General features: G+C 40.7%; 2 protein-coding genes across 14 annotated transcripts in view; both read right to left on the bottom strand.

Moving 5' to 3' along the window:
- The window catches only part of Nca (neurocalcin homolog), a 134,803-nt gene that overhangs the window by 17,320 nt on the left and 90,663 nt on the right, over nucleotides 1–26,820 (bottom strand). The window lies entirely within an intron of this gene.
- LOC105677508 (neuronal calcium sensor 2) overlaps nucleotides 7,078–26,820 on the bottom strand; it is a 109,710-nt gene continuing 89,967 nt past the window's right edge. For all 11 annotated transcript variants that reach the window (XM_012376172.2, XM_012376170.2, XM_012376178.2 and 8 more), the window contains 4 exons: nucleotides 24,104–24,222; nucleotides 21,210–21,353; nucleotides 14,419–14,547; nucleotides 7,078–10,210 (listed from right to left, as the gene is read on the bottom strand). In XM_012376172.2, coding sequence (XP_012231595.1) covers nucleotides 10,034–10,210; nucleotides 14,419–14,547; nucleotides 21,210–21,353; nucleotides 24,104–24,214 — 561 coding nt within the window. In that variant the 5' untranslated portion in view covers nucleotides 24,215–24,222 and the 3' untranslated portion in view covers nucleotides 7,078–10,033. The remainder of the gene's footprint in view (nucleotides 10,211–14,418; nucleotides 14,548–21,209; nucleotides 21,354–24,103; nucleotides 24,223–26,820) is intronic.

Raw genomic sequence — 26,820 nt, 5'->3', positions numbered from 1 at the left:
AATATATATATATGTACAAAATACTTTCCGTTAATGAGACAGCGACGATAATCTTGCCTGAACTATTGACTTAGTCCTTCCGTAGGTTAATTCCGCGCGAGCGTGTAAAGCCCCGAGGCAAGAAGCGTGACACCGGAACACGAATATCTCATCCTTCGCGAAATAAGCTCCGGACGTCACGAGACGCGCCTCTCTCAGGATTAGCGTTCAGTCTAGCGCTACACCTCGGATGAATATTCAATGCAATGGAGGAGTAAGAGTGACGTCGGAATAATACAGCAATCGCTACGTTACGCGATAAAATCCTATTAATCTCTCGCCGATCGACGATCGATTACGAGTTTCTCGAGAAAAGAATCAACTTCTATGGATACGAGTGTAATCGGAAATGTCCTCTAGAAATACGCAAGCACAGCTAACTAACCGGTTAGCTTTCCCTTCGTCATCGATCGCATCTAGACATCGCAACTGAGTATTTTTTTAATTTTGAAGGACTGTTTTTACAAACCATCTCCCATTCATTCATTGCGTAATCAAAAGGTTCAACTCGCAGAAAAAAAATGTAGAATTTTTCTTCCAAAACAAAATTGGATCTTTAGCATTAAAGATTTGTAAATAACAATAATTAAAAAATTGTTATTCTTATAATTTAGTTCTGCTTCAATTTGTGAAAAATTAGAGTTTTATAGCGCGAACGTTGCAAATTATGTTTATCCTAAATTTAATATTTATTTATTCAAACACAACCGGTGCTATTTTTTGGGGTGAATTTGAGATAAGCGTTTAAGAGAACGAGGACTCGTGGAGAATGCGCAATCGGAGGGACCGAAGACCGCTGATTTAGGATGCTTCGCGGTTTGTTACGGTCCGGATAAATGATAACACTGTACCGCACTTAATCTGATCTGGGGGTTGGCGGGTTAAAGGCGAAATATCTTTCCACCGAGTGAGGTCGGGATTGCGGAAATTGCAGCGTGGAGCCGACTCATCGATATTACAAGCGAACGAATCGGGATACGCAGCTAAGGAAGAAGGATTCGTACCGTTTACGGTCGAGATTGATCCTGCAACAGATGAAATCGAGTGACATATCGATCTGGCAGCGCCGATGTTTCCTAGTAGATTAAATTTATTGGCCAATGCGAAGTCGCACTTAACTCTCGCGAGACCGGAATCCGCCGTCCCTCTCCCATCATCCTGTTCCGATCGGAATTCTCTAATCATATCACTCGGTGATTGGGTTTTTCCTTCTGCGTGAAATTTGGAATTCAAAATGTCGAAAATATTCTTCTCGCTCGTCCGTGAACGTAAAATAAAAATTTTAATGTGACATTTACCGTGAAAACGAATGGTGGGCAGGAGCAATGAAGTGTTGCGCAATGGGCAATAACTCGATAGTTATTCGTGCCGTCCGGAACTCGAGACGTAATAATGATTTTCACGACTTACACCGCCATCGGGATACGTTCGTCAAATGTCAAACGGCGCGGAACATTTCTGCCGGCCGTGAAGGTGGACGTGAGCGGAGTTTATGAGCGTCCTTGGTCGCAAGTGCACCCGGCGGGTATTTCAGCGTATGAGAATTAGTCGCGTGAAACAATACGGCGAGTCAATAAAGTTTTCTTATTTAGGCTACTAGAGTTTAGATGCGATTCGTAGCGACGGAATGTAAGGAACGTGTAATGAAAGATAATTGCGAGGGGTTTCGAGAGATTTCGAGAGATATCGAAGGAGGATGTGTGAAGGGCGGATTGGAAGCGTGAAGTGGAAGGCGTAGAAAAATAGAAAATCGCGTAGATTGCAAGGTGGCGGCGCGCGAGTGGCTCGATTCTTCGCCGTAATTCTTGTCCGCTGCTCTTGTTTTCCTCGTTACGTTAATTATTACGCCTTCATTGATTTTATTCTGACACTTTGCGGCGAGAATCGGGATCAATCAGGACAAACGCGACACTGAAATACTCGTTCACGGCAAATCGAATAATGATCGTTAAAGCATAAATTCAAGAAAAAAAAAACCGGAGAATAAATTTCGATGTCGCATTTATCAAGATGTCACGATTATTTTAATCGATCCCACAATACGGAAACCACGGAAGGAGACCTGGATAAAGATAGAGAGAGAGGGAGAGTCGATATTTAAATCGGTGCTCAACTTTAGCACGCGATCAGCTCGTGAACAGTTCGCTAGCCGGGAAACGCTATTAATTGTAATACGACGGAAATTGAGTTTCTGGACGCGCATTCGCGCACGATCGCGTGCGTGCGTGCATATTTATGTGCGTATACGTTGCCTATCGCGGTAGCTGCACGTACAAGGGATGGTGATCTTGGTGAGAAGAAGGGGTCACACACGTGCCGAAGTGGGGCGAGACGCGAACGACGGCTCCTCCAATAATGTAATGCACTTTAGGTCCGTTCTTAAGCTTTATAAAATTCTCCCGTCTACGTAACGTCGGCTCTTTCCGTAAATGGGAACTCTTATTATGTCGATTGTCAACGCTGCACTTTCTATACGAGAGGAGACAGTTGCGACGTCCCGTTCCCCGCGGTTTGTACCCCCAATCTATCCGGAAGTAGATTTTTTTTTTTTTTTTTTTTTTTACAAACCGAGTCTTGGTTCAGCGATTAGCGATTGAAACGCAGGCGTATATTTTTTTCTTTTTTTCTTCATGTAAATCAACGACAGTGCGAATGCGGTCTATCTCTTAGGTCTTGCACATTGGTGATGGCTCGGCGCAATAAGACACGCTAAGAATTCGACACGAGCTAACCTAACGATATACAGATTGTCCCAAAACCATCGCCACTTCTTTCACTCCCGCGGATGCTCACGTCACAGTGCGGTGTCGGTTCTTCCCCAAAAATATGTTTGCACGCCAATTTTGTAAGAATTTCTTATCTCGTTAGAAATATCACCGAGTCTTAAACAATAGGGTCTTATCGAGTAGAATTTCGTTATTAATGATGCAAAATCTTCGAAAGCCGTCTCTCGGGATTCGCAGGCGAGAAGAATGCCCGCAATTTTGGGACGTCATCGATAATCGTGAAGCGAGCGATTTATCGCGAAATGATTGTTCACAGAGAAAGCTTCATTCTCTCGTCCGGGAAATCGTAATGCGATTCCGTTATCGCCAGTGGACAAGACCGTTTCTTTTTTTTTCTTTTTACTGGTACAGATTCGCTACACACATAGAATATATAATATATTAATATTATTTATAACACGTTTTATATAATTACATACGTCTATATATATATATATCTCGAAATATCGTGTTAACGGATAGAGCTTTTCTCCTTTAAAATTGACTTAATCGTGGTAGTTGCGATTGAAGCACGTAGAGTAAAATCGCGAAACGAGGGGGCCCTCGCCCACTCACACGCGTCATGGAAGGAGCCGATGATATGTACCTAGCCTAATATAAATGTAATGCGAGCGCGTGTTTCATTTATCTCGACGGCGCGCGAGCGCTTCTCCCCGATCCGCTCCGCGCATCCCCGACGTCCCTTTCGATCCCCGAAATCGCCACCGCGGCGGACCGGCGGCGAACCTCGATTCGGTTCGAAAACAACGAGGATGTTGCCCGTCGAATTTGTTAGAAATTTCTCCTCCGATAAGAATCTATCGATAAGTATAGCTTTTTTTCCTGCTGGTTTTTTTTCTCGACAACATCACTCGCAACGTGATTTCTGCAAAGTCTGCAACATTTAATTTCTTATTTTCAAGCTAAATCTAATTTGTGGCTACATAATTCATTTCGGAAAGGGACAGCGCTGAAATCGACCGAATCGAGGACTCGATATCTCGGCGAGGAATCCGCGAGCGGAACGCGGAGGCGGCGGGACGAGAGAACGCGGCCGCGCGCGGACCAAAAAGCGTATCGTTCTAATAAAAACACACAATTGGTCGAATGCTATCACTAATAGACGCTAGTCTATCATCTCTTTGGGATGAGTGTACGCGACTCGGGCGATAGAAGATTATTTTCTTTATTACGATCCTCGCGATCCGCTTTAGACGCGACATACGAAAATGCGAAGTGTCGTCCGCCTTAGATATCATTAATCTACGTACCCCGCCGGAGGAAAATAAGCGAAGAATGCGGTACGCGTGTTTCTTCGCGAGAAAGTCTTCGCGATTTTTGCGATTGGAGCGACGTGCACCGGCAACACATTGTGGTCCGCTTATCGTTGTTCTTTAATCAACACGAGAAGGAGACGGGGCACTCCCTCGGCGTGCCGCTTTTACACGTAAGTTTACACAGTCACTGTGGATACAATTAATTTTGGTATCGATTTTGGTGCAACTAGTTAAAATTAGTACCATTTATGAAAATTGGTATTATTATTCGTGATTACTGATACGAACGATTGGTACCACCGATTAACTTTAAAATACGAGCAGTTTTTATATTTTGGTGCCATTGATTGACTTTGATACCGCCGCATTGTAAAAAAAAAATCCGGCAAATTTACAAATAAGATGCAAGAATTACAAGATAAATGACAAAAGTATATTGAATAAATATTGTCAATTTATTTCGTATATTCCCGTTATTTATCACGTAGATTTTTACATCTTCTTTCTGTTAAAATTTACTGAACTTTTTTACAATATATCTGAAAGTAGCATCTGTTAAATTTGATGCCGATTAACGTTGATACCGCTTCTTGATCGCGGTATCAACTTTCTGTCTTGTCACTGCAATCTTTATCATCTCAAAAAAATTTGATATCTTAAAGATTTTTGTCTCACTAATCCGTATTTATAAACTAGCTACTGGAACTACACGATGAACAATAGATCGCGGTGGTGGCGCAAGAAAACTCTTTGACCATCGCGCACTTCTACCACGCTCTTGACTAGTCTCGAAAGTACTTGACTCTTTTTTTTTTTTTATAATTCGGGATTTAGAACAAACATTCACGTTTAATATAATTAAGGCATACTCTAACGCTTTATAAATATTAGTTCATAGAAGATTGCCGTATCGGAGGCACGAAAGAGCGCGCGTCTCTGTAATATGCCGTAAGGAAAATGTACTGATTGCGAAGTCGCGACGTCTTCCCGTCTCCGCAATTTTAACAAGCGCGTTTTTTTGCCAATTCGCGAACGAAGATTCTCCCGAACGATTGCAATCTGCCTACCTCGCCGTTCCGCTAAATCTATCGATCTCTCGGTTACAAGAAGCTTCCGTACATACAGCCTGCTATCGTCCTCGAGACGTTTCGCTATAATTTTATGTAAATTACTGAAGCGCCGTTTCTCCGTGAAACCTGTAGAATACACAGAACTCAACTCCATTCATCGAAGCGCCGCGGTAGAATGCACTTCAATTAACGGACTCAATTCGCACAAATATCACAAACCTACGCATCGCGATGCAAAGTTTTTAACGATCCCGTCCATCCTGTTGATTCAGATTGCGAACTTTCCGGTTTACTTGGGACGCTGGCGGACGAACGGCACTGAGGGATGAATTGGAATTTTAATTAAAAGCTCCCTCCATCTGCTCGCTCTCTCCCACTCAAGTAATAATGTTCCTGATCGACAGGAAACCGTACGCGCTTTGTAACTTGACTCGCGCCGCGAGTTCTTTATCTTGTTTATGTCCAACATTCAGTATACTATCGATGTTCACGATTATGAAGTAATTCGATATTATTTCCACGGCGGTTCTTTATCAATCCGATTCATCTAACGAGATTAATGTACAAATATACAGCGTGTCCTAGCATAAATATCTTGTCTGAATCAACTTTGTATACAACAATTTCTGCGCGCCGGAATGATTAACTCTAATGTTAATTCTAAAGAGTGAAATAAGACAAGTCGATTACAAAACGTAAAATATATTTCCGGTGAAATAAACGGAAATAAAATCTCTCACGTCAGACTAGACAGCTACTCTCTATACAATAGTTTATAATGCAAGAAGAAAACCGAGTTTCAATTTCAGAATCAATTTCTATCTCTACTGTCTCCTAAACTGCACTGCTCAGATTTTTGCATTATATATCGTTTATATAATTGTACTATTTATTTATATTTATATATTTAACAGCAAGAATCCAGGTGGAGAGAGACTCTGGTAAGCTAAATTCCATCCGATTCACCATTCAGTTTCACTCGCCCGCCGTTAGTTTACAATTGATCGACCGACTGGAAGATTTGTTCAGAGAATACCTGAATAAACGTGGCGGGTTTTTTTTTTCTAAATCCACTAGCTATCCGCGCGGATCACAATGTGTTCCAAGCGCAACTAAGCCGCTTTGCACGTGAGAATTTATTGCGCTACGTGGCGAAAAGAGTACACGGAGTCGCCTTGTAGCGCGCCATGAATAGTGACAGCAAAAATTATCGTTGGCTTCGCGCCCTCAAACCGACTTATCACATTCAGCTGTTTGATCGATTCTTTCTAAAGCCCGCGATACAAATACACATGTGTTGTCGGTTTTTTTGCCCGAGCTCGCAGGTTGCACTGTCCGAAAGAACATCTCGCTGATTAATTTCAATAAACTCGAAGAGAATCTTTATACTATTTTAAACAGAATTTTCAATTCTAACTTTGAAGCATTAAGATCTAATTTTTATCATTTTCTAACAAAGACTTGCATTTTTCTACTCAAGATTTTATTAAAAATCTGCGCACGGAAGGATTAATAGTTATAGTTGTTATAAGTCGTAATAAGAAAGACTCGGGTATATCGCTAATTGCTACGAAAACTACGAAATATGTCTCGAAACTATCGGAAACAGGCAACGAAGTAATTACAGCGCAACCTACAACGTACGTCCTAGCGTGCACTGGAGCGCTCACGACAGCGTAACTCGAGGGAACAAATTAACGACAAAACACTTTAGGTATACCGCGGGTTTAACGATCGTTTCTCCTAGTCGGAATCGATTACCAAAATATGCACAGTGTACGTGTGTGTGTGTGTGCGTATGTCGTTAATTCTGTGCATTACGGCAAAGCATCGCAAGGTATATTTAGAAAAGTTTTCGCAGAAAAGTTAAGATCGCCCTGCAAGCTAGATCTCTGGTTTACAATTAGTTCCACTCCTTCGGATATCTTTCCTTTTTTTTTTTTTTTTTTTTTTTAGAAAAAAGTAAATCGTATCCGAAGTGTGCATCGATCGCACGAAGATTGCGTCCAATTGGCAAAATATTCTGCGATGGCAAAACTTACCTCAAACAGCTTGGCGCAAGACACAGGATTCCCGACAGCAAATAACCAATTTGTCCGCACGAACCATAAGCTTCCCGACATATCCACCATGCGAGGAACGTCATGCGGTGATTTTGTATACTCGATATACGTGTGACACTTGTCCGTAAAGCTTAAAATATAAGCACGCAAAGCACCGTTGATCCCGGTGCACATTGTGTTTCTCGCGGGCGCATGTATTTCGATACGTAATACACTACACGAATACGAGAAAGAGAGAGAGAGAGAGAGAGAGAGAGAGAAAAAAAAGGAGAAATCGAAGCCTCCGCGATGGGAGGCGTCGGAACGTCTGCGCGCGCGTCGACGAGCACGCTGTCGAAGACGCGTATTACAACGGAGATCTATTTATAAGATCTGATTTGCAGTTATGAGGCCGATTGAGCGAAGCCGATTAAATATTCCTCTTCTTCCTGCATCACGATTGCGATCATTATCGTGAATCATCCTTCTATACGAGTCTCTGAGTCAACGCTGCACGACGGAAGTTGAATCACATCGCGAGAAGGCCGATGACGAGCGAAGAAGAAATTTATGAAAAGATTCGCGGGGGTTCTGGCTGTTTCCCCGAAATCGATGCGTTCTTTTTTTTCTGTCTTATCGCTTTCCCCCGCGACGGCCGCACAAGACACCGCGCGCGTGCAACGGAAGTTCAGTAGATCTCTATTGAACACGATAAACGTACATACGACCCGTATACCACAGGTACTATTCCGCATCCGCTGCACGTAATAGCGTTTGCACGGCGGCGATACCGTATTGGCATCGGCGAGAAATAACGGCGCGCGTGCTAGTCGACAAGCGCGCGGCTGAACGTTTAAGAGCTCTCTCGCACCCGATATAAAATTAACGTTATCTCCCTTAAGCGATATTCCCCCTATCTAATCGACATTACCTTGTAATTCGCAATTCGTTGTGTTACCACCTCGCGCGAGCGCGTAACAACGCCGTAATAACGCGGACGGCGGCACGCGTATCGCCGCCGAGTATCGTCCCTTCGTCAATCTTACGATCGACATATCTGCCGAAGGAGCGACGCGCGCAATCTTCAATTCTACGATTCAATTCTCTTCAATTCTACGAGAATCCTCGCTCCTGCGAATCTCCACTTTCGATACCGCGCATAAAACTCCGTTTGCACCGCAATAAATTCGTCTGCGCGGCTTCCAAACTCCGCACCGACTTCGACTCGATCCTGATCCAGATTAATCCTCTGATATATTGCTTATTTGAAAGTGAAATGTAAGATTACAAGTAAATCTCGATGCAATTCTTATAGTGTAAACTGAGACTCGGCGGAATCAAGTGTCGGAGAGTGGAATAAAGATCGATATAGTGATAATCGAATAAACAACTAACTCTCGAAATTGAAATCACAGTTCGCTTTGAGCTATTGAAATATATTTATATAGGATTGAAAAAGCAAAGCGTGCGATTGAACGTATAAAATTCTTGAGAAGATTCTACAATTACGTTGAATCTAACTACAGCTGACATCAAGATTGTTGTGAAATACATTCAAGAAACTATTGGTGGTGTCTTAAATGCAGAAATGTGCTCCATCTTGAGCAGATGATATTGTTGATCAAATGCTTGTAAATGCTCGTGAACGTTTTGTGACAGTCTTGCGATGTCAAGCAAAGTAACTTCCGACACGCCTGAGCTATTACGCTAATTCTATCGTAACGGAACGAGAGTGCTGGTGAAAACAATAGCGGCCCCGGCGAGACTCGTCGTGAGACTTGATGCACTCGCAAGGCTCCATTGACAAATCCAAAATGTAATTAGAATTGCGATGTTAATGCCGTGGAAATCACGCTCGTGATAGGCGAAATTACAGGGAGTTACTTGCAAAGTCCTCGCGACTCCTAAAGCGCATCAGAGGATTAATCGAATTTCCGGTCGCCGTCTGTGCTATTAGGCGGAACTACGGAGCCGGAAAGGGACGGCGAATCGCTTGTCTGTGGATCAGTTAAGCCGAAGCGGGTCGGTGCGAGCGCGGGCTTTGAAAGTCGTCGCCAGTCGTCGGCGACCCCGACGCTGTCACTCGCCCCGTGAGAGAACTACCGAGGGCTCCTTTCGCGCTAATTCCGCAAGTACGACGAAATTCTCGAATCCGGACGACGAGTGGGACTCCGCGATTGTCAACGCGAGTCCGAGTTCGTGAAGGTTCTTCCTCGTGCGCGCGCGAGGCTAAATTAGATCTCCCGTCGTCGCCGGTCGCGTCGTTCTCCGATCTCCGTGCTCGCGAGGCTTCCCTCCTCAGGATTCCGACCGTCAGCATTCTGCCGCTGTTCGACGGTCGTCCGAAAGCTCTGGGCGCGCGATGCGCCACTCTCGGTCTCTCGGAAAATCTTTTTCGTTTTTCGAGCGAGCTCTCGCGAAAAACACGCAGCGACTCCGCTCGAAATCGCCGTCGTTTATCAATCGTCCTCGATCATCCTCGATCGGGTCGATCCTTCGATTTTCATCGCGGCCCCACGAATATGGGCACGAGCTGCGGACTCGTTTAATCGAACCGCTGCAATAATAGCGTACGTCATTTTGTCAATAGGAAATTAACGTTTGATACGTGTACGTGTCGCGTGTAAATGATGTCTGTGTGTACAACGGGTGTCGATTTCGGTGGTGGTTTGTTTGTCGCTGGCGTTGACGACGTTTCCATTGAGACGTTCTGAGAGAGAGATAGATATAGATAGAGAGAGAGAGAGAGAAAGAGAGAGAGAGAGAGAGAGAGGGGGAGTCGATGAGAGTCGTGGGTGTCTTTACGATCGCACGTCGACGGAAATACGGTAGCGTCGGGATTAAGGGGCGAGCATCTTCGACAGCTCCTCATCCTGGAGACAGCCCTTGAGGAATTCGTCCTGCGTCAGCTGTCCGTCGTTGTTCTCATCCATCTTCGCGAATATGTTCTTCGCCCTGTCCTCCGCGCTGTCCGCCGGCCTACTGCTCGAACACGCGCCGAGCATGTCGTATATCGCCTGGGAACAGAAGGATAACACTTTGTTTCTCTACGTGATATTATCGGGTTCATGTACAACCGACGTCGTCGTCGCTGATCATACTCTGAAAACTAGTCCACGCTTTGACATGTACGATGTGACATATTTATGTATAAGATGGCTTCATATATATATATCAATATTTTGAAATGCTGAACGATCGATGCCGATGTTCGCTATTTAAATGCAGAATATTCTCTTTTTCGTTTTCCATTCGCAGGATGATATCTCGTTTCAAGGCACCGTTATATTTTTAACGTTTGAAATTTCGTAAAGTATAATATGTGAATTTGATATAGAAAAATAAATCCTTTTTTATATGGTGCTTCTTTTTTTTATAAAGTACCTTTTCAGCGAATTTTCGCTATCCAGTAGATACTCGTCAAGTATTAAGATAAAGTAAAGTTAATTAATTTGAGACTTACCTTCTCGCATAATAATACACAAATAATGAGGTATAGATATGAAAGCGGCTTTAATTAGCTAGGCTTTCTACATCGATTTTAATTAAACCATAATGTGTAATGTATAGCTAAAGATCATGTGTACGATATAAACTGAAATGTAACACCTGATCTGATATTACATACTTCAAAGAAATAGACAAATGTAACATATCGTTACTTTTATACATTATTGATTTTTTTTACCAAAACATTATTTTTATTAAAAAACGCGGAAAAAAGTTCATCAGAATACAAGGTCGTGTATCATGCATTATAAGTGCAGTGAAGTCATAAATCATGAAAATCAGCGCGGGTAACGTTTTTTCAAATAAAAGTCCATCCTAAATCCATCACGAAAAGATCGAAGGTTGCGCGACTCAGACTCATTATAAAAAAACAGCACCTGATTAATGAGCATTTAACCGACCGTCGCTAAGAGCATATCTTTTTTTTGTATCCTACCAAACTGTGAAAAATACGTGAATGTATAAACATTTATTATTTTTTTTATTGTGCAATAGAAGAAAAATTATTCCTTAACAAAAAAATTATAGAAAAATTATTCCATAGTGGATTAATTATCTCTAAATAATGTGCAGCTAATTCATTTCTGTGCCATTAATTAAGCTTTTAAGTTGTTTTAAATTTTGATTGCTTTGTAGAAAAAAAATCACTAAACTAATTTAGATAAATTTTACTAAAATTAGTCATTGACAATAGAAAAGATGAAAAAATTTGTTTACTTGTCCTCGATCCCGTATTTTATTATCATCGCGATATGCATAATGCATTTGCAGCTGACCGGGAAATGGATAAAACCAAAAATTAAATTCATGTACTTGTTTTTCTTATGCATGCGATATACATGGTTGAGCAAAACTCGGCTAAGTCATAAATCGCATCCTCACAAAAATATAATTTATTGCACTCGCCGATACATCGAGTTGCTCACCCAGTGATTCTTTATTTATAATCTTTTTTTATACTTTTTTCCGATTGGTCTGCTGTAAACCGCGCGGATAGAGATGAATACGCGATATTCATTATTTTCTCACCCAACAGATACGTGAGATAAAGCGGATTAATTTTATCGCAAATATACCGATGTAGGAAATTATCATTCAAATAAAATTAATCCTCTTTTGTTTGTCTATGTAATATATATTTATCTAAAAAGATAAATAAATTATCCAATTATATGTAGATTAATTTAAAAAACAATGCAAAATTGAAATGTTGCCTCAATAATTTTTAGATGTAACATCACAATGTTCAATGATTGTACATAACAATGTTAAGTGCAATTAAACGCGCTGCTATAAACTGCCGTGTTATTTTCGTATAAAAAATTGTTCTGTCCAGCAATTGCATAAAATATATTTTTTGACAAATAATGTTACAGAATCAATTACATTTTCGATTTTTGGATCACAGAAAGGGATTCGTGGAAGCTTAAGTGGTCATAAAATCTTGCTTCACAATTTAATCCGTTTCTCTAAAGCAATGGTACCATTTTTGAAATATGATGCAACGAGTCCGCTCGTAGAGATATCGAGAGGAAGAGCGAAGCACTGTTATTCCCGGAGTTTCAACAATGGAAACACAGAGTCAATTGAGTTACAGGAATGCACGCTCCACGCACGTAGATGCTCGCAGGTCAAGTGTTAAACACGGAGGCATTGAGTTTCATCGTTCATTCAGTCGTTAATTTTCGCTACGCGTGGAAAGCTGGTTACCGGAATTCCCATGGAAGCGACGTCGCGGAAATTTCGAACTTCTAATAACGTGAGATGAGTATCCGAACGGACGCGACTAGGCTACTCGATGAACTTTTTAACGATAGCGTTAATGTGTCTCAAAGTGCCGGAACAAAGAGCTTTCTGTTGTCTCCCGGCGAAACTTTCCGACGATAATTGAAACGTTTCAACTCTTTTGGCTTTTTCAAGACAATTTTTTTACTATTTGAAATTCAGAGTGATCTGGAAAAATCGTTACTTAAACAAATAGCAATAGCACTAGAAATATGTTAAAAAAGTTATGAATATGCGTATTAAAAATAAAAATAAGAGTATCTTGCTTCGCGTTTTCTAAAGAGATTGCATGAATAAATATTTAAAAATAATAAAAAATTATTAATATTAATATTTATTTAAATATAAAATTTAATATCGACATAAAATAAATAAGTTTCTCATTTTTACTGACATGATTAAAGTTTCTTTTATTACTCAATTTTTAAATATTTTGTTCTGCTTTTTATTGCATATAAGTTGTTGATAATAATTATGTACTAGAAGAGTTGACTGAACATATTTTCCTTGTGAAAACAGATTTGAAAAAGCAAGTGTGATGAAACGCCGCGCTGAACTGCACGTAAAAAGTCTATGATATAATAATACGCTTATGAGCCACGGCATTGTCGTTACGTTTTATCATGATTTTCCGCACTCTGGCCTGCTAGCATGTAAACACAATTTTTCTATTCGAATTCACGCCCGCGATAATTAGCTTTTCCCTCGCGTCTCATGCCGCGATTTTATCTCCGTACTTTAATTTTCGAAATTTATCTTGCATAATAATTTTAAATTTTTCCAAGAAATATGCCGGCAAGAAATGTGATGTATCATCGGATTATCTTATTAGAATAAATCTAGATCTTTTTTTTATCTCTTGCTATGATTAATTCTACAGCAAAAAGTCAACATATTCTTCTTCTGTTGTGAAAATGCGAATTTCAGATCACATTTCGTTATTGACTACTTGTGAATATTCTTTCGCATATGCATGCTTATATTACCGCAAAGCAAATAGCATCGTGAATATTAAAATTATAAAAACCCACAAATTGCTATTTGAATATTAAAAACCGATTACTCCACTCACGCGTGTGCAAATGTGACCGCAATTTTGCAGAAATTTACTATGCAAGATATTTTTTTCGCGCTTACAAAATTCCACTCGTCTCCGCCTTAGCGCTCGCTGTCGCGAGGTCACAACGGGCGACACGGAAACTTGAATGACTTATTAAAAAAAATGAGCTGCGACAGCTGTATCTAATGATGCTAGCTTCGTTTCTGATATTCCGAGAAACGCGCGCAACGCCGAGTGAAACAGCCGCACAACTACGTCGACATCTGTTCGTCGTGAAGGGGTTCATGAAATATTAGTGCGCCGGTACTCGCCGCATACGCCACTCAATTCACGTAAGAAATGCAGCGAGGGAGATGCACCGGGTGGACGGTGAAAAACAGCGTTGATTTATGACCCTGTCACAACTCGCGATCGCGCGTTAATTAACCATCATGCAAATCAGCGTCGACTCATTCGACTGAATTGAGACTAATTACCTGTGTGATCTCATTACAGTTCGAATTCGAGCATTGTGCAGCGCGAAAGACGGGAAAAACAAACTCACTTCCATTAAGGCCACGCCGATAACGCAATTTTGATTTCGCGCAACGTGACTTCGCCGCAACGTAATGCATCACCGTATGTATATGCATCATGCGATGAAATTACAAATTTGCCGACGCGGGAAAAGGAAACATGCCGCGCGTATATACTCGATATAAATGTGTTACAGCGAATATGTTATGTTGCATCTCTACCTCATTGATTAGTCGCGTTACCAGCACTGACGTCAAGTGATAAAAAATTCCGTATTCCATCAGAAGCGTTGCGGTCGAGTGCGAGTAAGTGGAGATAAATCGAAGCGCATGCATTATTTATGAGTTACAATACCTGGACGATCTTCGTCATTTCTTGCATATCGATAACGCCATTGCCGTCAACGTCGTACATACGGAAGGCCCATTTCAGTTTTTCCTCCGGCGTGCCGCTCGACGTTACGTCGATCGCCAATAGGAATTCCTGCAACAAAAGACGACGGTGTCCCGCATCAATAACAGCGTCACGGGCCGCGCAATATCGAAACTTTTATTTCCGCGCTACGGCGGAATCCTCTCTCTCTCTCTCTCTCTCTCTCTTTTGTGTGAAATAACAATCTATTTCCGAAGATATATCTGCGATACGCATTTGAAAGGATCGGGTTCAGACGCTGTAATTCAAGCACCTTCGCGCTCCAAAGCCCCGGGAAATAATTCCCCGCTTCAAGTATAATCTCAGCTAAATCGGCTAAAATAATATTAGTACCGGTAGCGCCGAATCACCGGAGAAATTCAAATATTAAAATCCCGAATGTCGATTACGACACTACGCCGTTTGAGCGAGGAGCACCTTTGTTACAACACACGATGACATAACAGGATTCTGGTATGTAGAATGTTCTAATTTTGCTGCATTGAGCTCCAACGACGGATTCTGTGCTGGAAAATATCGATTCTTTGTAAATCCGATTTTTTTCCCAAAGAATAAAAAAAAATCTCGCAATGCATCGCGCGCAATTCGCCGTAATTTCGAGCAAAATCCACTTAAACAGAAAACAAGGTTTTGTGATTTCCTCTACAATTTGTCTTATTGAATCTACTGAATCCGTCGAAACTCTTTAATCTCCCCAGTGCTCAATATTCCTCGAAAACTCTCATGTCTCGCTTATCCTCTCCTCTCGTCAATAGCGCCTTCAATATTCCAGAGACACGCTATCGATCACGGTTCATCGACGGATACACCGTCCCCGGGTTATGGCACTTTTTACGGGCATCGGCTCTACGTCGCGCGTTACCGCGCGACGCAAAATCGCGTAAAAGCTCGTGGTCGTGATGATCGACGCGGCACAATGGCGTTCGTGATACGCGCGCCCGACGAATTTGTCGGGTCGAATACGCGTGGGCGCCCCTCACGCCTCAGGCCCGATACTTTTCGAGCATCACCGGAGTCGTTAGAGAACGGTACATTCCGGCAGAACTGGGTCACCTGCCGCCCGAGGTAGACAAACGAGACGGAGAGCTTTATAGAGCGGAATATAGCGGGTGGACGGACGGACGGATGGTGGGCGGACCGGCTCTTTGCTCCTCCTGACCTCTGAAGTGTCGCCACTTCTCGTATTGACCCCCCGAGAGAAAGGTAGAAGGGGGGGGAGAGAGAGAAAGAGAGACGTCGTTTTCTCTCCGACTAGCCTTAGGCTTGTACTTATTTTAGATGCAGCTTACCCGCGAAGCTCGCGAAAGAGTCCGAGAGAAACGTTGGTTGATGTCGAGGAGAGAAAACATCTTTGTGATGCCATTAGCCGGCTTTACAGACACTATGCTCGTGAGAATGAATGCGAGGCGAATGTTGAGAGAAGAGCAGAGTGGTTTTCTTCAGAAATGAGGGCTTTTCCGAGCGGCGCTCGCAATTGGTATTCCTCAAGTTAACATTTACAGAAAAATAGTCACTTGGAATGCATGAAGCGAGTGGTCGATCAGAAACTTGGCCGCGAGAAAATCGCGGATATAATAACAAATCGCAACAATCGGCGGTGGAAAATTTGTAGAACGAATCGGAGATCCGATGTTACTGTTTGTGTTGATCAAATAGAAGGGTTGGTTATTCGCGCGAGTCGGAAGTCGAAGAAAATTGTACAATTTTGCCCATCGTTAGCTCACATGTTGCACGACGTTTTATTTTACGTATCAATTTTATCGCCGTCGCAAGCTTATAACAAATTTGTGCGATTTTTTTAAATTAAAGCAGAATTATTCATTTTTATGACAAAGCGATGATGTAAAATATTTATCATAGAAAATTTGGATACGTGAGATAATTTTTATATAAAATTATACATTAGAATATTGGAATAACTAAAATCGATCTTGTTGCACAACAATAAATTTTGATTAAACATAGAAATTCATCATTGAGATAAATAAAATAAGTTTTAAATATCATTGCATATCTCAATTCTGGTACTTCTAAAAAAAATCTACGACTAATTGTAAGATGTTATTTTTAAATTACAATTTTATGATGAATACAGAATCAATTTTTCCTCAGCAAAAAAATTTAACTGAAAACCGATAACTTTGAATTGTAAAAAAGTGAACAACTTTTATCGAAGTAAACTTTAAAAATCGTAAAATAAAAAAAACGATAGCAAACTTTTATCCCTTTTATCTCCGAATCATTTTCTTAATAAATTTGCAATATTTCCAATTTAATTGCTAAAACATCATTTAATATTCAGAATAAAAATTCTCCTGAAAAAGAATTCACCACATTCATGGCTTTATAAAATATATAAATGTCTCGGAATATAATTTTTTCGAAATGTGAAAAATCCACAATACCTTCGCTCGTTGCTTGGTTGGAAGCAATTTGGAGGACAAAAGTCGTCCGTGGTTTTTAATTGAGGTGAAATGTTTTCTTGGCGAGGGATCTTGAAAATAAGCATCCAAAGAGGGGAGTTTCTTAATTAGAGAGTTGAACAAGTATGCCATTTAATTTTCAATAAACCTGCTTTTCTTCAAATTATACAAGCGACGATTCAAATTATATAAGCGACGATTTACACTAATGTGTTTTTAACGTTCGCAATTGTGTTTTTGATACTCAACTGTCAAAAGGTTAATCAGGTTAAGTCAGTGGTATATCACGCGAGTGAAAACACCGAGGGGGGAGAAGATCCAGCGCGAAATAGAGCGGACGCTTCAAGGCGAACTACGCAAATCTCGAACGTTGAGAAATGCTCTTCCCACGAACACAGGCGTTCGAAATGGACTTTCAAAATGAATACCGGCGCCCGATGGACACTAATGGAAATGCGGGCGGCTGAAGGGTCGCGATCAAGCGCCTTTTAAGAGAAAGGAAAGGTCAAACCCGGTTCGTGACCCAAGGTCGAACATAAAAGTGCAGAGTAGCTTTTTATAAAACATACACTTTTTTCTAGCGCAGACTACGCGACGTACCTTTTACTTTGCTGCAACGTAACACTCAGCACTTTATATAGCCATATGTCGTACGTAAGAGCTGCATAGCTATTTTTAGAAAGATCTTTAACAATTTCTTAATAGATTCAATTTAGATTTAAATAACAATTCTTGTGTAATGATCGCAAGTTCGTTGCACAGCAGCAGATAAGTAAATTGATATTCTGGCATAAAAAGAAAAGCTAACGCCTGACGGAATTATTAAAGTATTGTACTTAACTTGTCTCAATGCTATTTGGTTTGACAAATATAAACAAATAACGCTTCTACAAAGGAGATCGTTATATAGGAAATAAAGTTGGAAATCGTGCTTTCGAAAATTCTTTTCAGATTAACTTTTCAGGCGAGTCTTTAGCCAGACAACTTTCAGCCCCAAATGGTGCGTCCGGATGCAACAATGCAATTATACGGTGCGCGAAAAGTTTCCCAAAGAGGAAAGCGTGAATGAAGTTTGTACCTTCTCTCTGAAATCTTCGCATTCTCAAATAGCAGCTAAACTGCAAAACGCTCGTAACAGAGAGCGGTTTTTATTAAACTGCGAAGAAATTAAGTCATCGGATTAAATTCTACTTCAATCGATTTTGTTGTCTTCTTTTAAATGATTATTTCTGAATAAAGTTTAAGTAATTTATTTTTTTTTAATAAAAAATTATGCGACATAAAGGTTTCTTTTTTTTAAACCATTCTACTTGTCATGCGTAAAATGTCACACTTGCGTAAAGTTAAATAATAATAATGTCACAGTGACTTTCGCCGCAGATACAGAAAATGCCGCATAAACTCGGATGCAGAGAAATGGCGGAATATATCAACGTCCAAGGTGAAGAATATTTGTCATGTCACTAGTTCATACATACGGCGACTGAGTGAATGCAAAGCAGTGTTTATGCAGAACGGAATGTTTTCGATTCTCGAGATGCTTGTCAGGATCCTCGGATACTGTCAGGAAAAGACGATAAATGTAAACGAGACTCGAATCCTTCGCAAATAAGAAAAGTTGCAAGAACGCCGTGATAGCTAAATCGCGCATCATTTATCATTGTTCCATCGGAATTGTTGGGGAAATAAAGTTTAAATTGTCGGAAGTTTTGGCTAAATCCCTAATAGCCGTTCAATGTGTAAACCAGTTAAATTAGTTCATCACTCTTTCCCGCACAAGTTTGATCAAGGAAGTTTCGTCATCCAAAATTTATATCTTGATAAGCGATACAAGCGCGCATTCTCGGTTCGCCTAATTCTAATTTAATAAAAACAGAGAGAGGAAAAAAAGAAGGTATATCAACATATAGCTTATAAAGCACAGATGACGGAATAAAAAGAAAATTCTGTCGCAAAAATTAAGAAACACAATATGCTAAAAAACTATTTTTTTATATTGTGTTTCAGAGTATTTCAAACTACGCTTAGAAAAGTGCAAGAAAATTGATCATTACATTTAAAAAACTGAATAAGAAATTTTTCCAATCCATCACAACCAATTTAACGTCAACGTATTATACTTTCTCATAAAAAAAAAAGACATAAATTCCATCACTCATTATTGTCACCATTGTTATCGATGTCGCGGAAAGTCGAGGAAAGTTTTCTTCATTCAGCCAATATCACGAGAGTTAAACTCAGGCGATGACTTTTCTCCGAAGAAAAACGGGCAGCACGTAAGAAAACTGATATTATTATATCCAAAGCGGAAACGATACGCAGCTTTCAACAAAAGGGAGCGGGTCTTTGTGCGATTATTATAGGCAAGCCATCGGTTTCGATATGACGAAGGAGACGATCGAATAGGAATCATGGTCGGCTCGCGTCTTCCGGTCCGTTATCGGTGTAGCTCGCGCGTTTTCAGCTCCAGCGGATTGCAAATGCCGGTGTTGACGACAATAGCGGCGCACAATACACGCGCGAGAAGTCAAACCACGTCGTAGGTTTATTCATAAACCGCGGACGAGCGTCAGAGGATAATAGGCGTTTACAGTCTCTGCAAGTGTGTTGTATACAATAAGACAGAACTTCGACTCGCGGGGGGAGGTGCAACTGGAACTTTCGTATCGGCGAACTGAAACTTTGCCATACAAAGAGCTCGGGGATTTCTTAACTGCCGCGCGGTCGCGAGATACGACCGCCAGGCAGATTGCATCTGGAGTTCGTGCTCGCGATTAGAACGTAAATTGGTGCCGCTGCTCATAGCCGACCGATTCGATATTACCCTCGATACTTTCCCGATAATTTGTTACACGCGACCGCAGAAATAGCCACTTTTGCAATATGTTCCGAATAAAAATAAAATATTTCCAATTGTTCCAGCAATAAAATATCAGATACCCGTAAAACTACCATTATTTACATCTCCGTTTTATCTAATAACATACATTATATAATAAAATATATACAGAGTGTTTCTCTTCTTTTCTGCCGTCGAATAAATTTTAATTTGCGAAATTTAAAGTCGACTTTACTTCATTAAGCAGGATAGTTAAATGTTTAAGTGGAGTCTCAAAGAAGTAAATAATTTATTATAAACTTAATGAGTGTTTATAGAAAAAAAGATTGCAAGTTGATTGAGTACTTTACTCATTAACACGAGAGATAAGTTGAAGATAACCCGCTCCAATAATCCCGTCTTCCGGCGGCCTCCGTAATTAACTATCGCGCCGAGGCGCGTACTCTCTACTCCGAGATTAAAGGTTACGCAGCGAAAAGTGAACATTGAGCGCAAGAAGAAGATTGGGGTGATTCTTGACACAAGTGACTGAAAAGTCACTCGGGCGCCGAGCGCGTAATGGTTTCCCGTGGCAAATTGTAGTCGTCCGGAAAGCTTTGATCAGCGATGCGGTGGAAAACTACCTCACAAAGCGCGCAACGTTAGACAAAGCGCGAGGTTTTATCCGGCGTATTCGGGTCAGATGTCAAATAGCTATTCGTCGATTGGCGAACACGACGACGCGTCGCACCTTGAGCGAACCATATTAAATTACCGGCGATGGATATCCGCTCGCTACGCTGACAAACGCAAAATCGGGGCGCAACGCGAAGCAACTCCTCTTGAAGGGATCCCCTCGCCTCGGGTCGCGCGCGATTTCATAAAGCGACTCTATTTACTGACTGACTAGCTCTACTTGTAACACAAGTCGTGTCACTCACGATTTCAATGGAGAGTGAAGAAAGTAAATTCTTGAAGATGAGAATAAAGGATTTTCACCCGTAAACAATCAAGCGTGAAAGAATATGCGATTTCAAGTATTCGAAGGATCCACGTCGTCGCGCTTATCGAGCGTGTAATCGGATGTGACGGCGTTTTTTTTTTTTTGCGCTTTCAACGATGCCAAGATGAGAAACCGTGTACTTTATACCGCTGCTATCTCTCGCTGTTGGCAAATCTTTTTATTCGTTATACAGACTACGCTCCTGGGAAATTTCCAATAACGGGACTCCTCACACCGCCGATCGATCTAAATTCGCGCGGCGAATGATATTTCCACGGCGCGAGGATGCAATTTCGATGTAAGTATTGTGGCACTTCTGCGAACCAATCAGCCGCGCGGATTTCGCCGCGAACGATCGTGTTTAATCACGCGGAATGATCGGCGTGTGACGTGGGTGCACGGCGTCATTGTACGGATCATTACGGTAACACGCGCAATTTACGTCCTGTAAGGAACTCGAGAGGCTCACCTTAAAATCGATGTAGCCATTCTTGTCCATGTCGAATGTGCGGAAAACATGGTCGCAGAATTCCTCCGCGTTGCCGGACGGGAAGAACATTTTGTACATGTCGACAAACTTCGCCGGCGTTAACCTGCCGTTAGGACAGTCTTGCTGCAACATTCCAAAAAAAGTTATCGTGAATCCTAAAGCTGTTAAGATTTTCATATTTATAATTTCTTCTCGGAAATTTATATTGTTCTAATTAAATCGTGTCACATAAAATAATACTTTCTTAAAACACTGTCAGACGTAATAAAACCTTTTCACGATTAATAACTTTTACGCTTCCTACAAATTCAATATAAGATTTATTAAATATAAATATCAATTCTCTGATTAAAAATACTTTACCAAGATTACATTGCAAATGTCAAACGCGACTTTCACTTTCGCGAAGATTTCCATCGATTGGGAGATCCTTTTAAGCGGATTCGCAGGACTTAGAGGGAAAGAAATCTCGTCGTTTCGGTATCGCGACTCTCCTCGTATCAGATTGTCCCTAATCTAGTATCGTATTCGTCACAGCCTGTTCAAAGCGAGCGGGTGGGCGAGAACGCCGCACCCGCGATATTTTTCAATCTCCTTCAAGCATGCTCCCCCGCGAAGGTCGATACGCGTCGGCGGCGATCAGCCTCCATTTATTTCCATTCGAGTCGACGGTGTCATGTGTGATTCATTGCGGACCGCGCGAAGCGATCCGAAGCTGAGACACGACCGGATTGCGGAACGTCCGCTAACGACTTCGCTTAGTTTAATTAGTTCTCGGCGCCACGAATTCTGCTGGACTCGCGCCCGTTCAAATTCACGCGAGAGGCACGTGCACAACTTTTCCGCGACACTAGCAGCTTCCGCGGAAACGTCACGTTTTATTCGCGAACATTCGCTCTGCAGCTCGAATGCGAGCCGAGTCTCCGACGAAGCGCCGTAATCGAGATTAATTTATCTCGCAGGACCGAAGCTCTCTTTTCGCCCGACTATTTCCCGACGTGTCTTTTATAAAGGTGCTTCGCGTGACTACCAGAAAATTAATCAGTTCTACATTTTAGACTTAATTGGCTCCTGCAGGATGTCGTTAAGCGACATGCACAATGTGCAACGGGGGGAATCTATTCACGTGTATATATGAGATGAAATTTCCGCGTAAATGCCGTGTACGCAAAGATGAGATAATCAACGCCGACAATGTCTTAATTAATGCGACAATATGGTAAAGACGATTTCAAGAGACATGAACTCAATGAATACTCGCGGAGTTGAATAAATATCATATTGTGTGGATAAGATAATGCATCGCGAGTTAAGGCCGCTCTAATTGATTTAGCAAAACCATCAAATTTGCCATATGGCACATTTCAATTTATCAAATATTTATTGTACTTAATCAAATATTTTATGTAACGTGTCATAAAATTCACATAAATACGATTCATTCGGAATTGTTAAATATTTAATGAATAAATACAATATATGGAATTACATTTAGATCATCTCATACATGAGCGAATTCCAATATACAATATAATACACATTATTCATTCATATATTATTAATTATACCACATGGTATATTAGCTTTTAATTATTAATACAATACAATGAAGCCTCTATCAAAATGTAATTAGATGGATACTATGTGACAAAACACCGTCAAAGATAGCACGAAAGAATTAAACAAGTCTTTCAATTTGTACAAAAAATTAGAAATATCATCGTATTCGAGTAACTTTCGTTGTTATAATTGAGAACTTCACAAATAAAATGTAACAAAATAATCCATTATAAAATGCGTTAATAATTGATAAGAATATCTCTACAATTTTAGGGTTCTACCTTTCTGTGAATGACGAAATGAGCTATGGACATGATTTAACCGCGGATTTCTTATTTACGAAATTTCACAACCGTGAATTCCTGTATGTACTTTGTAAAAGCACTCTCTGTGCTTTTACGAGGGAAAATTTCCTAGGCAGCAGCCTTTCTACATCTGGCCATGCTTGTGAAATATCACGGCATGTTTAATGCGGCATAATTGCGGATATGAGTGGTATTGCGTATTTATTCCAGACACATATTATAAATGCATCGTGATATTTATTAATACACTCGTATCAATTTTATTTGTATCAAACTTTCGTAAATTTCTTTCTATTACGATCACGAAAGAATAGTCATAACAGTTGATATTAATTAACGGTAGGTTTTATCCATTTTTATGCGTTTTAATGCGGAATTATATTTTTTTAATAAAAGAATTCTTATTTATACATTCTAGATATGAAAATTCATTCATTTATCATGTATATATTCTCGTATATATTCTCTTTGCGCACAATACGCTTCTATTTTCAATAGAGCTTTAAAGCTCATAACGTTTTTTACAATATCTGTTGTAAGATATAATGTGTTAACACAAATGTGTTGATAAATATTTTAAAAAATCAGTAATTTTAATAAATTACAGAATATATAAAAGAGAATATAAAAAGAACAAAAATTTTGATTAACAAGAGATAAGTTTAAGCGATTAAAAATTATTCAAACGGCGTGAATTAATGATAAAGTATTGCACGTCGCTAACACGCAATGAATTATTCACTCAAAACTGCTTTAAGATACCTACGTCAGAGGAAAATTGTGATTGCAATATGATTGCAACGCCATTTACTTCTTACTGCAAAGTCATACCCGTTCTATACTCATCTATCATTGTTATTATCCGTAGACAAACAATGGGAGCACTTAACGGCGTAAGCATTCCAACAATAGGTCATAAATAAGAGTAGAACGTAGAAATAAGAAAGATACTTTCAGAAATACGCTTCGCGTGAAAAAAAGTTTTTCGCGCGAATAACTGATACTCACTTTAAAGCCTTTGTACCATTCCTTTATGGTTGCTTCGTCGTATCGCGTATGCGACTTGAGGAAGTCCATATCCTCCTTGCTCAACTTGTCTTTGCTCCCAAAGCAACCCATTTTGATATCTGCAACAATCAATGAAACATTCCGTGAGAACAATTCGGCGAAATTTTCCACTGCAACGTAAGGAATATTTTCGCGATGCGCGATATATCGTCAAAATTCGTGCAATTAATTTAAATGTAAAAATATATAACTCTAGAGATTATTTTATTCCGCATTTTTGTGAAATGTGCATTTTTTTATCGTAATGTAAAGCCTCGACCTCGAGCTTTTGCAGATTTAGATTAACGATTTCGCTCAGAGTGAACCACCGCTCATCGCAGTTTACGTAAGCAATAAAACTTTCGTTTGCACGACGTGTTTTTCCTTTCGAAGCCAGTCTGAGCCAGCCATCGCGCGCCGCGCATATTAACGTCGGAGAATTATGTCAGCAGCATTGAACACGTTATAAACCCGTAAAATAAGTTGGATAGTTTGGTGGCGCCTTCCATTTTCCTAACTTCATTCCCCTCTATCTTGTTTTTCCACGAGAATCCCTAATTTATTTCGACTTATCGAGGGGGGGAAAAAAAAACGTTCCACATATTCCACCTTGGAAACCATCCATCTTTCCGAAGTCTCGCTTAACTCGTATTATTTCGATCGGGGGATTCCGAAGTTCCATTTCTCCGGAGTCACACGCGCAACAAGCGCCGCGTTTCAACCAGAATTAATTAGGAACAAAAAATATCGTTTCATTTCTTAGAGAGAATATTATAACTTGATCCGCGTTTCAATTGTAAGCGAAATGGAATTTTAATGCATTCATTTCTTTGAGAGAAGAAATAGGATCTCTCATTGCAAAATGGATATTTAATTCCCTCAGGGGGGAGAGAAACTGAGCATTAAAACTCCATTTTCGTCCGCGATACGTCGGCAGAACGATATTATTCCCGACCAGCAGATTTCTTGCGAGATTGCGCGAAAATGACTTTAATTGATACCTCGTGTGACATCTGTAAGTGCAGCGGCACGAAACCGATGTTCGAGATAACGGGCAACGGAAGTCCCTGCCTGTTACGTGGCGAGAGACCGTGTGCAATTTTCGACATATCATATATTGGCGGCACGCACGAAATGCACGCAATGCATGCTCGTCGATTGCACCCTCCGCCGAAACGCGTCGTTGCCATAACTGGCAGGATATCGAAACCAGGCGTGATCGGAATAATGATGACGGACGCGTACGTGTCTATTTTGTGAAGGACGTGTCTCTTTCAGTTTGTTACTTTAAATATCTTCCGTTTCCCAAATAGTCTTACAAAAAGCATCCTATAAAAAGTATTTTAAAATACTATAATACTCTAAGCAAAAATGTAAAGAAATTTTCTACGACAAATTTGTAAGTTATGTTGCATTTCCTCAGGTTTTACATTTATTCGCTCAGTTTTAACTAATTTGGGGTTAGAAGAAAAAAATATTCGGATCGCTTCCAGCGATTCCCCACGATGTGGGGTTACTCTTTATGACCAACTTCGGTCCAATGGTGCTATAAATCCTAACTTCGTCGGAGATTTATAACACCATTCGGTTGGGGTTATAAATTCCCGACAAAGGGATTTATAATTAAACGCAACTAAAATTAGACAATTAAAATTGGCTGGCAAATAATATTAGACGTAAATTTAATTATAAATCACAAGCTGAGTAAAACGTGACTCTGAAAGATAAAAAATAGTACATGTGACATTTACTACGTTATCTCATTAAAATAACATCATTTTATTAAGAAGATTCGAGTTTCGAACATTTTCTGTAGAATATCAAATTTTCAGTAACCATAAAAATTAAAATTTCAGGAGCCGAGATCGTCCTTCTGCGTCTAAAAATGCATGTCGTTAAAAACGTCCCACTTTTTTAAAAACACCACCGAGATCTTCAAGGATACAATACTAAATATTTCACGATGTCGTATAAATAATAAAGAGAAATAGAACACAGTAGCAGTTTAAACGTCAAAGTTCGACAATAAATATTAATTTAACGTCAAAAGGACAAAGTACAAAGTGTATTTTGACAAATTAATCTCAAGGATGTACAAGCAGGCGATAAAAAATTCAGCAATCATCTTCGTAAATGAACGTTTTGTACACCCAGCGGTAACGACGGAAGGATTAATTGTTATGCTGACGTTGGCGCGCGACTAATGTAATAAATTAGTGCCGATACGCGACTGGAATTATGAGAAACACACACTCTCTCTCTCTCTCTCTCTCTCTCTCTCTCTCTCTCAATCTCTCGGCGAAACGGAGAGGATCCGCGGGGGGACATTCGGGGGAAGAGAAGCGGTCGCGACTCGTGACCGGCTTGAGAACGACAGTTGTCCGTGGCCGGCCGATTTAATGGACCCCTCCGGCGACACCGTCAACGCTTAGTGCCCGTCGAGTGCTTCTGTGTTGTCCGGGAACGTCGCGAAGCACGAAACACGTAAACGTAATTAACACCGGCGTTGCCCTTTGCGGTGGCGCCGGACGAACGCCGATGAAGTCGCGCCCGGCTATTTACGAGATTAAACGAGGAGATGAAGATTAACGGGCCGCCAGAAAAGGAGAGAGAGAGAGAGCGCGAGAGCGAGGTTAGCATGTGTACGTGCCCGAGTTTCGGGAAGGTCGTTGATTATT

The sequence above is a fragment of the Linepithema humile genome, chromosome 2, assembly GCF_040581485.1.
Source record: "Linepithema humile isolate Giens D197 chromosome 2, Lhum_UNIL_v1.0, whole genome shotgun sequence".
Taxonomy (NCBI): Eukaryota; Metazoa; Arthropoda; class Insecta; order Hymenoptera; family Formicidae; genus Linepithema; species Linepithema humile.
This window is presented reverse-complemented; position numbering and strand designations above follow the sequence as displayed.